Source organism: Pistacia vera, unplaced genomic scaffold (assembly GCF_008641045.1).
Source record: "Pistacia vera cultivar Batoury unplaced genomic scaffold, PisVer_v2 Contig343, whole genome shotgun sequence".
NCBI classification, from domain to species: Eukaryota; Viridiplantae; Streptophyta; class Magnoliopsida; order Sapindales; family Anacardiaceae; genus Pistacia; species Pistacia vera.
In genome coordinates, this window is record NW_022196161.1 from 663,400 (window position 1) to 678,138 (window position 14,739).

General features: G+C 39.5%; 1 protein-coding gene across 1 annotated transcript; it reads left to right on the top strand.

The window, feature by feature from the left end:
• Positions 1-393: 393 nt before the first annotated feature.
• Positions 394-3,739, top strand: LOC116138743 (putative disease resistance protein RGA1). The gene is made up of 2 exons (XM_031424427.1): positions 394-793; positions 3,085-3,739. Exons 1-2 carry the CDS (start codon positions 464-466, stop codon positions 3,139-3,141), a joined length of 387 nt encoding a protein of 128 aa, XP_031280287.1. The 5' UTR covers positions 394-463; the 3' UTR covers positions 3,142-3,739.
• The last annotated feature ends 11,000 nt before the right edge of the window (positions 3,740-14,739 follow it).

Consider the following 14,739-nt stretch of genomic DNA (forward strand, 5'->3'; position numbering starts at 1 on the left):
TTTTCTTTTTCTTTTTCTTCTGCTTTTCTTTTTCCTTTTTCTTTTCTCTGTTCTCCATTCTCTCAGCATCATAGTTAATGTTAAATTGGACACTATTTGTGTCCATCAGGTAAATAGGTCACGTCAAAGTATTCAAACATTAGACAAGTTCATTTCGTAACAATAATTTGGTAATTTTTACAATAAGTTTATAATGACTACCCGGATAAATTTGGAGTTATGAGTAATATGTACATTAAGGAAAAAGAAAAGAATTTTGGAATAACTTGGAGAACGATACATACGTTACTTAGCGTCAAAGCAAAACTTTGCTTCAAGCCACGCAAGACATAATATTCTTTGACTATTTCAATAAATGCAACATATATAAAGATCAAAAGGAAAATAGTAAGCATTTTACAAAATTACAGACACTAAATACTTCAAATTCTCATCTTTGTAAGGGCAATTACCATCTTTGACTATGACTGATCAGGTGATTGTTTCCACAGCCTTCGACAAACTGAACTCAATGCTTCGTCAGGAAAAACAAGAAGGGTTAAGACTAGTGGTGTGCGTGGAGGAAGAATTTCGCAAGTTCTTCAACCAAATGTTGGCCATTCGTGAGGTGCTCGAGGACGCGGAAAGCAGACAGATTGACGATCTTGCTGTGGGATATTGGTTACATAAACTTAAATACAAGTTCTATGATATCGAGGAGATGTTCGATGAGTGGACGACTGCGATCCAAAAACTACGACCTGAAGAATTAGAGGACACAGGAGAACGAAGATATTCCACTCTTATGAGAAAGGTATGTTCATCCATCCGTCCTTATTTGATGTGTAATAAGCGAGTTCGTTTGCATGGAGAAATAGCTCTTAAGATTAAATATGTTAGTAAAACACTACATGATGTTAGTGTAGAAAAAGATGAGTTCAATTTTAAGTTGGTGAAGGGCACAAGAGAACTAAAACAAAATTTGACTGCCTCTTTTGTTGGTAATATGTCAAAAGTTCATGGAAGAGATGAAGTCAAGGATGAAATAGTAAACTTCTTGGTTAGTGGGAGTGGGAGTGGTGAAATGACTAAAATCCTCCCTATCATTTCTGTTGTTGGGCCGAGAGGAATTGGGAAAACTACTCTAGCTCGTGAAGTTTTTAATGATGAGAAAGTAAAAAATCATTTCAATAAAAAAATATGGGTATGCGCTTATCCCTTCAATAAGATTAGAGTTGCCACAACAATTCTTGAATCTCTAAGTAAAGATGATGCATCATCAAATTTTGTTGAATGGGATAGTGTGTTATGGCACATAAGTCGATGTAATAAGAAAGAAAATTTTCTTCTTGTCCTAGATGATGTACATTTTGACTCTACAGGTAACTATTGGGAACAATTAAACCATGCTCTTAAGTGTAGTTATGAAGGAAGTAGAATTCTGGTGACCTCATTAGATAAGAATAATGGTTTAAAATCCACCGAATCGATATCATTAGAGAGACTGTCTGATAATGATAGTTGGTCATTGTGTCACCAGATTGCACTTTCTGGAAGGCCTAATGATGAAGAGAGAAAAATACTAGAAGAAATTGGTCAAAAGATCATTAAAAAATATTATGGTTTGCCTCTTGGTATAAAGATATTAGGAAGCCTTTTACGCTTTAAAACAAGTGTAGAAGAGTGGAAAAGTGTCTTAGATAGTGAAATATGGGAACTTGAAGAAGTAAAAGGAGGGTCTGTATTCCCGCTTTTATTATTGAGTTATTATGATTTGCCTTTCATATTGAGAAAATGTTTCTTATATTGTGCTATCTTTCCAAACAATTATCAAATAGAAAAAGATCGATTGATAAAGTTATGGATGTCTCAGAGTTATCTCATTAAGTTAGAAGAGGAAAGGGATGATATGGAGTTAATAGGAGAAGAGTATTTTGACCACTTAGCAATGCGATCCTTTTTTCAAGATTTTCAATTATATGAATATGATGGTAGCATAATAAGTTGCAAGCTACATGATTCGGTGAGTGAATTTGCTCGATTTCTAGCAGAGAATGAATGTTTTCATATGGAGGCAACGAGATATGAATCTTCGCTCGTAAATACTGATGTTCAACATTTAAATATTTACGTTCGGCATTTAATGATAACGTTGGAAGAAGTTTGGAGCTCATTTCCCATAGAAGTTTATGCTAAAGATCATAAAGAAAGGTTGCGTAGCCTTTTAGTTGAGCCTAGAGGTGGTTTTATGAGTAATGTAGAACTGTCTAAGCTATTTGATCAATTGACTTGTCTAAGGGCATTAGATTTGAGCAACCAGGATAATTCTTTTTACAAATTAATCAAAGAAGTTCCAGGAGAAATAAAAAATTTTGTACATTTGAGGTACCTCAACTTTTCTAACAACAAAGGGATAAGAGAATTGCCTGAGACAATATGCGAGTTGAGTAATTTACAAACCTTAGAGGTCAATCGGTGTAGGAATCTCAAAACTTTACCTCAAAGGATGGAAAAGTTGATCAACCTAAGGCATATTGTAAATGATGAGACTTCGCTAAGTTACTTGCCGAAAGGAATCGAGAAATTAACTCGTCTTCGAACATTAAGTGAATTCATTGTGTGTCGTAATGGTGGCAACGGTAGCAAAGCATGTACTCTTCAATCTCTCAAAGACTTGAAACACCTTCGAGGGTGTCTTAGCATAAAAAAGTTGGGGAATCATGAAGAAAAAAAAAAACCCTCGACAAACCGGAAGGAAATTACAACCCTCCAGAATAAGGAAAGCCTCCTCGATGTGTGTCTATGTTTCAGAAAAGATGAAGAAACTGGGATGGGAGGTAATGAAGATCATGATGAAAAGTTTCTTGAAAACTTGCAATTACCTCCCAATTTAATGAGATTAAAGATAGTTCAATATAGTGGTAAGGTTATGTCTTCCAAATGGGTAACCTTACTAAAAAAGTTGAGGTTTTTGTCATTAAATCATTGCATGAAGCTGGATAATTTACCTCCTTTGGGAAAATTATCATCCCTCGAATCACGGATTATAAGGAGTTCGAGGAAGTGGAAAGAGTGGATAATGAATTTTGGGATTGGAAATTACAGATAGCAAATCCTCTGTGGAGGCCTTTCCAAATTAAAACATCTCGATTTCAGATATGAAAGAATGGAAAGGATGAACTACGGGATTGCGTTTGCAAAAGAAGAAATGTTAAAATTATGGAACGTATTGAGTCCCTCACCATGCATTCTGCCCCAAGTTAGAGACTTGCCAGACTACATTTATAAGGCTACAACTTTGAAGGAGTTGAAGATCATCTCATGCCCTAAGTAAAGAAGATGAAGGACAGTATCCAAAAGAGAGTGGATTCATCTGGATCTCACCCGAAAATCGACTTTACTGATCTCAAATATATTGAAAAAGGCAGCCATGATCGCATTCAGTCCACAGGTAATCTCTTTTCCTTTTCCTTTAATGTAGATTGCTTTATTTGTAAGAATAGAACGTTTTGATTTTATTTCTAATTCAGTGTTCATACTACAATATATCACGATTTAATTTTACCGGTTTAGTTTCCGTATAGTATGGCTTATTTATGCTAGGTTTTTGCTGATGATACCAAATGCTTTGCAACTCCTCCTCACATATTCTTTGCTTTTTTTTATGTCAGAGTTTATGGAATGTATGAGTTAATTTATATTTCTGAGCTTAATTTTAATATTTCTTTGCCGGAAACGGATTGAATCATGGAAGATAACTCTGGTGTCTTCATGTTCTTTAATTTTGCAAGAAATGATTATTTCAAAGTTGACTCACAATATTAATTCCATTCTTCAATGGTGGGATGCGTTCTATCTTTTTTCACAAGGATTTGACAGATGATACAGTCGGCAATTACTGGATGTATGTTACGTACAGTTATTCTAGATGGGGAGTTGTTTTGTATTTTGCCCTTTTTTTTTTTTCGTGTTTCATGCATGCATACATCATTTTTTATATATATTCATGTAACATAGATTTGAAGGGTAAGGCTCATTACGTCCCCCTACAGGTGTCAAATTTTTTATATTAATAAAATTTCCTCGTACCGTCGAGGTTATCAAAAAAAATACTTGATACAAGTAATGATGTTATGTAAACAAGAAACTTTCTTTGCCGAATCACCTAAAGTTTATCTAATATGGGAAATAGCAAGGTATTGGAAAGGAGACAATGTGTACCCTATGTAAGCAATGTTTTCAAATCCATCCCAGCTCGACCGGTTTGCCGATCAACTGAAAACTAGGGCTAAGTCGGGCTGGTCAGGTCTGAAAAAGATAATTGCAATAGCCCGCTTTGACCTGCTATTGGACCGGTGATACAGTAGCGAACTACCGGTCCAACCAACCCGGGCCCTAAACTGGGTCATTAATTTCAAACCCCGGTTTGATTTTTCATTCTCATTCTACATTGTCAATCTTCATCTTCAATCTTCATCCTAAATCTCCAACAAAGCCAACAACTTCCTCTAGAGAGACTCATCAGCTTTCTCCGGGAGTGTAAGCAAATCACCGCCGTGTCGACACGTTGAGGCCCAAAAACAAGCTCCTAACGCAATCCAATTCGACAACCGTACCCACACATCATTGGCCATTACTAATCAACACTACAATCCAAAGTTTACTAATCTTCAAAAAAGTCATCACTAATCAAAAATCAGGAAAACCTTAATCATAAGCAACTCATTCAGAATACCCCAGCAAAGCAAGTAAAACTCCCCTAAAAATTAATCAATGTATATCAGGTGTTTGGTCCTTTCGCAAGCTACCTATCAGCCCCAATGCACAACAGTAACGACCAAATGCGGCCAAATTTGAAGTCAAGATGGTCAAGTTGGGAGGGGGAGAGGGCGGCAGCAGGGGGTAGGGAGGCAGAGAGGGTTGGCAGCTGTAGGGTTTGATGCCAGCCGCTGCAATGGCTAGAGATGGAGAGAGGAGTGGCGGTTGTGGGATTAAGGAGAGTGCGATGACTGTGGGATTAACTCAGATTTGGTTTAGTTTTTTCTATTTTTTATTTTTTCATATTTAATTAATTATAATAAATATATTTTATTAAGTCAATTACTCTTCAAATATCAAATATCAAAGATTCGTAATTATCTCCAATAAATGTTATAAACATTTTAATGTATGGGCTTTACTTAAATTATTATTGCACAAGTATTATTCTATAACTCAAATGTCTTCACTTCCAAGTCATAAGACATAACCATTACCATACCAAAAATCAAAAGGTAACACATCCAAAACCTTTGCTGAAAAAATTTATTATTCATTCGGCTATGGATTTAATACTTGAGAATTATTATTTCATCACTAAGGTATGGAACCATCATAGCAGTACCCAAATTCTCACAGCAGTAAAGTTATCCTATCACTGTATTGTCTTAACCATCTATTAACACTATTTTTAATAAACTACCAATTAGATATTAGGTAAACCAGAAAAGTTAAGATGTGATAGAATAAGAAAAACAGTACACAAGAATCTACCCCACCAAACATCATTCAAGACTTCATTCTACCCGGTAAAGATAACGGAAAAAGAATTTCCGCCTTCTAATTTTCATTCTCTAGTAAAGAAACCTCATAAATCTCTATGACCATGACTGAACTAATTCCAAGGTTTAGCAAAAACTCATACATCTCACCCACAATAACCCTCCTTTTCCAATTTTACAAACAATATCAAGACCTAAAACCCTCACCAATTTCTTACCTACTTCGTCCACCTCCAAAACCAATGATAAAATAAATCTTCTAGCAATATTTCTTCCATTCAATCATTTCTCCAAATAAAGAATCAAAGATTATTCTTCATCTTCCTATTTCCCCAATAAGAAACCTTGAAACCAGAAGCTAGATAACTAGATGATGGCAATACGAAACCTTTGTAACAGCGAAGACAGAAATGTAAAAACGGCATGAAATTGATACCTTTATCGGTCGATGACGGTAATGAAGACAGCGAGTGAGGGAGAGTCGCAGAAACTCAGGGAGAAATAGAGTAACAGTCTAACAGAGGTTGAGAGAGAATGAGGAGGGTCGTTTAGGTTAGGGCAAATTGATGTCGAGGCGATGGCAGTTCTTCACTTCTTCTAATCTGATTTTTCTTTTTTTCCCCAATCCTAACTAATAGACCTTTTTTGGAGAAAATTTAGCTGCCCTGTCATCCCAAGTTCTATTTAAGAAAATGGCCTTGAAACTGTTCATCATTTTTTTTTAATTTAGAGAAGATGACGTGGCATAGTTAGGATTAATTAAACACGTAAAATGGGTTAAAATGAAAAGATTAAAACATAGTGGGGCCGAATCAGAAATAATGAAAGTTTTTAAAATTTGAAATTTCCCAAAACAAGCCCCACTAATATTCACCTCGCTTAATCGAAATTCATCAGTTCAAAAAGCGATTTCTGAACGAAAGGGAGACGCGATTTTTTCCGATCGAACACCTACAAATTTGCACCCTAAATCAATTTCTGAACCCTAACAGATACAGACGCGATTTTCGATCGATTTTTGAAAACTAAAATTGATTTCCTTAACCATAAACGAAATCTGTGTCATTTCGGCGATACAGTTACATTTCCGATCGAAACTGCAAACTTTGACACCAAATTCAATCCAAAACCATGACTGACACTGACAATGAGGAGGGAAGGCCAAAGCCACTTCGAATCCAGATTCCGGTGGCGCAAGCAGTTCAATGGCTGCTCCGGTGGATCTCTGACCAGTGAAGGTGGTCCACACGTAAAGGAGACGCCGGCGGGCAAGAACAGAGGGAAGAACCAGCAAACGGGGCTGAAGACGAGGAGTCAGGCGAGAATTCAGGCCAGGAGGAGGATTCCAGAGAGAATTCAGGCCAGGAGGTGGATTCCGGCGAGAATTCAGGCCAGGAGGAGTCGTCGAGGGATCCAGGAGACGAGGAGAGGTCGACGAAGATAGGGTACGCAGTTTGGGAATGTTGCTTGTAATTTCGTTAAGCGATCATTTGTATCGCTTAAGCGATTATTCTGTTTTACATCGTGATCGCAGCCATGATCGCTTAAGCGATAAAAAGGATCGCTTAAGCGATCATGAGTGTACTCTTGGTCGTTAAGCGATCTTAGGCTGGCAGAATCACAGATATAATAAGCGATCTGTTGTATCGCTTTAGAGATTCTCAGTGAACTCTTGGTCGCTAAGCGATTTAAAATCGCTTAAGCGATCTTGCATGAGGCAGAGTAAAGATCTAGATCGCTTAAGCGACTACAGTGGTTTTGGTTTATTTTGTTGATGACATTTTATTTATACGATTGTGCAGATTGTGCGGACCGTAAACTGTAGAGAGTACGAGGTGGAGCCTATAAGTGAGAAGGTACCCTACTTCCTGCAAGGGTGACGGTGAGGTCGAGCTGGGAGGTTTTTGACAGAATAAGGACCATTTTAGCTAGAATGAGGCATGGTGAAAGAGATTTTGGTGGCATCTGTTTCGGTCAGTTTTAAGAATCGGAACAAAGTGGAAAAAGTCATTTTGGGGGCAGGGAGTGCATACATGTTGATGCACTCAGTAAAATGCAACAAAAAATGAAATGTGGTTCGTGGTGGAGGGAAAGCCACTACGGTTTGGTATTATGGAGTTACGTTGGTGACGGGCTTAGGATGCGGGAAAATGCCAACTAAGGCGGAAGCAGACGCATAAGGACGAGTGCGGAAGCCATAAACTTTTGTAAAAAGGTTTGAAAGGGGCAAAGTCTATTACAGGAAAGTTTTAGGAGAGAGGCTATATACAGTTCGGTTTAGTGATGCAGAGAAGATAAAAGTGTGCTTGATATGTTTTTACATTCTATCTTCTTATGGCTGGTGACTCAAAAAAGCTGTTGAGAAAGATTGGTTGCTGTTTGTAAGCGACTTGGAGTTATTAATTCTTATCCGGGGGGACGGATATCATTTGAGCGAACCATCAAGAGCCTGAAAAAACCAGACATGGCGTTAAAGCAGCGCACAAGGGGCGGGAAGGCTAAACCAAGCGTATAATTTGTTTGGCTTCCATGGGCAATGCAGGTAAAATATAATAGCTGCTATTATATTTTTTATAATATGTGTGTTTGAATAATGACATGGACGTTTTTTTACAATGTAAAGTTGGATGTACGAGGCCATCCCTGTCTTCGCTAAGGCGGCGGGGAGGAGCAACAATTTGAATGTGCAACAGCAATTTTCTAGGATGTTGCCGTGGCATGTCGAGAGCTGTAACCATTGGGATTATGGCCAATTAGAGATTGAGATTCAACGAGCTGGGGTAAGATTGAAGGATTAAGCTTTTGACATGCAGTTGCTTTTTTATTTGCTTCAATCTGATTGATTTTATTTCTTATTGCAGGGAGTCGTCCGCCCTTTTTGACCGCTATTGGGGATGAAGCGGAAGAGGACTATGTCACATCTTTCAGAGTAATGGAGGATGAAAGGGATGAACAGATAGACCGCCTGATGCGGGACCTAAAAGGGTCACGCATGTGATGGCAGTTGCAGGGCCATTGCTTGACAATGTCGTTGATGCTGAGAATAATGAAGCTCGGGGGGCCGAGGATGAGGAGGAGAAGAGGGAGGAAGAGGTTCATGCTCAGCAAATCGGTACAACAAGTACCGCTTGCTGAGACATCGGGTAGGGAGAATGAGGTTGTTGACCCAAAACGGCCTGTTTGAGAGTTTACAACAGCCGTTATGCAAGGTTGAGAAGATGGAAGAAACAATGAAAAGGGTGGAGAAGAAAGTGGATAAGGTGGGAGGGAAAGTAGCTACAATGGAGGGCGAAGTTGATACAATGGAGGAGGAAGTTGGTGGAGAGTTAAAGGCGGTTGAAGTGCAAACTGGCTTGAAAAGAGAGAGCCGAAAGAGCAAGTTTGTGAAATCGCCTTATATGGTAGTGACATAGGTAAAGAAGAAGAAAATGAAGAAACAAATGGAGGAACAACCAGAAATGGAGGAGGTTGAGGAGGTTGGTGGTGGAAGGTGGGCGGTGATAATGGAGGAGGGGGAGTTGGGAGGCGAAGGAAGCGGGGATGTAAAAATGGAGGAAGGGGGGGAAGTGGGGAAGGAAAATTGGACTCAAATGTCGATTTGTATAGGCCAATAGAGGAAAAGAAAAAACTCTTTTATGCCTATTACAATGGATCAAGAGTGATGGCCATATAAAGTGTAAGACAGGGGATTATCCCGGGAATGGTTTCAGAAGTTGTTGACGATGGGGACGTGGCTTGAGGACTCGGTGAGTATTTTACTTAATTTTCCTTATTTTTGCCTGTGTTTTCCTACTTATCTTGTTGTTTTATTTGAACAGCACTCGATGAGATATTGGCACTGATGAGCTACGACGACTAGTGATGGTGATCTGTTGTATCCCGACTGTGCTATCACCGATGTGGCGTTTGGGCAAACGCTTGTTTTGGCATATCGCACTTTAATAAAAATGTCGTTGGTAGTGGTGTAGCAAAAGGACCGAAGCGAAAACGATTGGCCGCACAACAGTTGGAATACATCCCTGATGATTTCCGATTTGATGACAGGATTATGCAGTACGTAAGGGGGGATCGGCCAAATATGGCACGGTTGGGCCTTTGTTAAAAAAGTGTACTGCATCATCCTCGTCAAACAGATGCACTGGATAGCAGTCGTTGCGCATCTAGAGGAGGGGTTCTGAAGATCCTTGACTGCAACCCAACCATTTGTCGAGACAAGCAGTTGGATGCGAGTTGGAGCCACTGTCCAGGTTGTTCCCGCGGCTGTTGCGTGACAGCGGGATGTTTGGGCACTTGGGTGATCAGGTACTAACCGGAAAGTGGCCAATTCAGCACTTACCTGCCCAATAAATGGTCAAGGTAAATTTTGTTTAAAACTAACTTACATAATACAATTGTTCTATAAAGTTATTATAATGCTAATGTCTTCTTCCTATGTAGCGCGAATGTGGGGTATATGTCCTAAAATATTGAGTTCGACATGACCAACAGCCCGATGGACAGCTTGAATGATGAAACAATGAGAGACTGTCGGGAGCACTGGTGTCGACTGCTTCAGGGCAAATGGATCCGTTTTGAGTGACCAGAACCTAATCAAAGGGTTGAAAGTGGACGTGAATTTTGTAGTTATGTGATGTGTGATGTTCATACTTGGGTTTTTTTAGTTGAGTTTATGTGATACCTGTTATAATTATCAATAAGGGTGTATATACATGTTCATTTTCAATGGTGTTTTGATGTGTACTTTGTGTCGAACTGCTTATTTAATTTGTTCTCATGGCTTGGCTATTTTCTAATTCATGTCTTTCTCATATTATGGTGTTTTACACTGCAGGTCACTAGATGGAATGGTCAATCTCCACAGAAAGTCAACCGAGGCACCATATTAGCCGCCCTTGTAGATATCATCTTGAATTTGTTAGATGCTAGTGCAGAGCCAGAAAGCATCAGGAAGAATGATGTCGTGGGCATCTTTTAAGCATGGACTGCCTGATACCATTCACTGTGGATTCTAAACTCTTGGCATCAAAACTAAATTAAAGGCAGTGTATAGGAAATTGTAAAAATTTACTATGTATGGTGTGATCATTGTAAAGAATTGGATCTGATATTTGGGATATATTTTTGTTTGTCCATATAAGATAATTCATCAGCGGTTTCAATTTACTATGTATGGTGTGTCCATATAAGATATTTTTATTTGTCCACATCTCTCTCTAAACGACCAAGACTTTTCCAGAAACGATCGCTTAAGCGATCTTAAATCGCTTAAGAGACCAAGGTCTGGGCAGATGTCATTTTAGAAAGAATTGCTTAAGCGTCAGTAAGGTCGCTTAAGCGATCATAGTCTGGGCAGATGTCATTCTGCCTCGGAAAAGATCGCTTAAGGATCATAAAGCGCTTAAGCGACCATATGTCTTTAGGAAGAATCGCTTAAGCGAATAAATGGGTCGCTTAAGAGATCATAGTCTGGGCAGATGTCATTTGCCTCGAAAAAGATCGCTTAAGCGATCATAAATCGCTTAAGCGACTAGTGTCTTTTAGGAAGAATCACTTAAGCGATATAATGGGGTTAAGCGATCATAGTCTGGGCAGATGTCATTCGCCCCGGAAAAGATCGCTTAAGCGATCATAAATCGCTTAAGTGACCATGTGTCTTTTAGAAAGAATCGTTAAGCGATATAAATGGGTCTAAGCGATCATAGTCTGGGCAGTTGTCATTCTGCCTCGGAAAAGATCGCTTAAGCGATCCGTTATTACATTTATATAAAACATATAGTCTTTTACACGTCAGTATGAAACCTATATGCTTACGATTCGTTCAGAGCACCTGTTCGTTTACATTATATAAAAAATATAGTTCTTTTACACGTCAGTATGAAACCTATAGGGTTACGATTCGTTCAGAGCACCTGTTAACGGCTATGCTAAACATATGGGGTTTACGATCGTTCAGTATATTTTTATATTTGTTTGCTAATTATTTAGGAAATATTAGTATATTTTTAATTAATTTTCGACCCATTAAGTGAATTAATTTCATTAATACCAAGGAAAAGTTTAAAAATTAACAAAAACACCCCCACCCACTAACTTCCCAGATTCTGGCTACCGCCGACAGCAACAAACAACCGGAAAGGCCGGTAATGGCCAGTTGTGACCTTTCCAGCCAGATCCACCGTGGATGTTGTCGGAAAAGGCCACATCTTGCCGCATGGATTTCAATGAAATGTCTGATTTGATGGTCAACGACGGCCAAAGTTAGCCACGTTGACCGACAACGATGGCCCTATATTTGGCTGTCGCAGACAGCACTTAGAATTTTTCGTTCATCTACGGCCAGTTCTGGCGGATCGTCTGGCCTTTTCCGGCCACATCCGTGGTCGATCTAGCCAGAAAAGGCCATATAAAGGCCTATCGGCCAGATCGAACACTGTGCATCGTAACGCCCTTTCCCGGTCAGATTCCAGCTCCGATGGTAAGAATCTGGCACCGTGGGTAGGTGGGGGTGTATGTTAAATTTTAAAACTATTTGCACAAGAATCGGTTAAGCGATCCATTGCGATCATGTGATTGGCAGAAGCAAATCTGCCCAGGTGCTGATCGCTTAAGCGATCCGTGATATCGCTTAGGAATATTGTCTTTTTTCCATGGTCGATTAAGCGATTGTGGATCGCTTAAGCGATCATGCACCTGGGCAGAATCAATCAGTCCAGGTGACACGAGTTAAGCGTATCTCTGTATCGCTTAAGCGATCCTTCTACGAAAAACACTTTGTCGCTTAAGCGATACATTAGTCGCTAAGCGAGTGGGCAATATATACATTTGCACCTTTTCTCTGAATTTTGACAAACTAAAATTACCAACACGTATTAATTCCATACTTTTCCTCAATTTGACAGCCTAATTCCAAACTAAAATCACCAACAAATATTTGACCATGTAATAAGATACACAATATAAAGGATAATTTATTAAAGGTAACAATAAAATTTAAAACATCAATAATTTCATCCTTCTTCGAATCGAACCTAATTACTTCGGCAACTGCTCTCTTGTGACCAGGTTGCTTTCAAATTGAGCACTTATTCATCTTCCGGGGAATCTCAAAGGCTGATGGAATACGCTTAACCCTTTTTCTCCTTGGTGTCTTTTCAATGGCGGCTGGAGGATAATGTCAGCCACTCTGGCGGCACTACCACTGTCTTCTGGAGGCACCGGATATATCGTTTCTGAATATGCAGCATGTAGTGATCTGTCATATAGAAAGGGGAGCAAAGTTCCATGTAAATTCTGAACCAAAATCCGGCTTCCGTTGGTGGTTTCAGTGCTGCTAGTGCATGAGGACAAGGTAAAGTTGAATGTCAAGCACTTACAGCTGCAAGTTTTTGTAACAAGGTTAACTAGGGCATCCGGACCATAGTCACGCACAGTAAACTCTTGAGCATTAAGAGGATAGGCAAACAGTGCATTTGACAGTTCCATATGTTCTCGCAATAATTTTTCAGCTGACAGAAACAGGGTTGTAGTAAAATTATCTGGCTCCGTACGACGCTATGGAACCACCGCGACAGTGTTTTTGTATTGTATCAAAAAGTGAACTATTGGAATCTCTTTTCTATTAACAAAATTCGAATTATGGACTCAGCTTGTTGTGGTCATGACATCAAACCTCTTCCAAGAAAGTAAGCCTACTCCATCTCTCGAAACCAACATCATGCTAGATACTTAGAACTCTAACACCTTGATCGGATTGCTGGAAGGGCTTCTCGAACTCATCAACCCGATAAGCTTTTACTGCCAGTAGTATGTCTGAAGGAGGCCAGCACAATAAACTTTTGTTTTATGTTCTCACCAAGGTGCCTCATACAGAAACCGTGTGTGCTTAATGGTAAATAGTGGCAATCCCCTTCTTTATAGAGTTGTGCCTATTGGATATTATGCAAAACTCGTCACTGTCAGGCACTATCGTACGTAACTGCTGAAAAAACCAAGTCACGACGTCATCTCAGAGTCAACACACACCATGCAACAAGATATGTGTGATTTCGCTGTCCTGTGCAGTGGCCACCAACAATGTACCTCCATACTTTCCCGTCAGAAAGCAACCATCAACAGCCAACACCTTTCTCATGTTTACAAAACCCCTTATAACAGCACCATAAGCAACAAAAAAAATATTTAAACATCATATTCCTGTCCCACTTCAAAGCCGTCTTGCTACCTTGGTTTGTCAACTCAAGCATATAACGGTTGCTTTAATACTGCGTACCCGTGCTCCGGCGTGCCCTTCCACAAATCTTGTGCAGTTGTCTCCCTTTCCAGCATTTCTAGTAACTAACAGCACATCCAACTCTGTCGCACAAGTCTCTGAATCTTTAGGAGATAGACTTCCCTTCGACGACCGACTTTTGACAAATGTCCAATAACATCAACAGACGCTTGTCGATGCTCACTGAAATATGTCCCAAACCACATGTGTGCACAGGGTATATGTGCTAAGAATAAACTTTTCGACTCCGCCAACCTTCTACAATAAACCCGCCACTTGCACTTGGTCATGACATGCAACCGTCACAGCCAATGAATTGACTTTTTGGTGATGAACTCCAAATTACCTTTCACAGCAACAAGTTTTAGCTTCCTCACCACTTCCTCTTTGTTGTCAAATAAATACCCTATGCGCAAGTCCGATCCATCCGTAAAGACATGAGTGATCCACTACTACTCAATTGCCCCCTTTGACATGTATAAACGACCATAGTGTTCTCTCCTCACAATCTATGCCTTCGCATAATGTATTTAAAGGAATCTCTACATCTGTGGGAACATCTACGGGGTCCTCCTCCTCAACATTTTCATTCTGCCCCCCATCACCAACCTCTTATAGTGTCCTCCTCACCACCCAATCACCGTCTACTATTTTCAGCTAACAAATCAATGGCCTCGTAGTTCAAATAAAACCAGGCAAATCTCGCTAATCCTCGTTATCCCCTTCCTTGGAACCAACTTCCAACGGTTTTTCTACATAAGAAACCCTTAAAATCGGCCCGAACCACTATCGGCCATATCAATCATAAAAACTCACATCTTCATCCAACTTTAATATGCAGGAGGTATCTTATAATTTTCAGGAGCTCTGCTTAAAACATACTTCACAACTATATCACTAGCGAGCAACTCAAATTACCTCATATTTCATCAATCAACTCATCAAAACTAA

What these genes read in the sequence shown, in the direction of transcription:
- LOC116138743 (XM_031424427.1), top strand. Translation starts at nt 464, where the DNA reads ATGACTGATCAGGTGATTGTTTCCACAGCCTTCGACAAACTGAACTCA. An exon ending in ATTCCACTCTTATGAGAAAG is followed by an intron (nt 794 to 3,084) that starts GTATGTTCATCC and finishes TGGAAATTACAG; the next exon opens with ATAGCAAATCCTCTGTGGAG.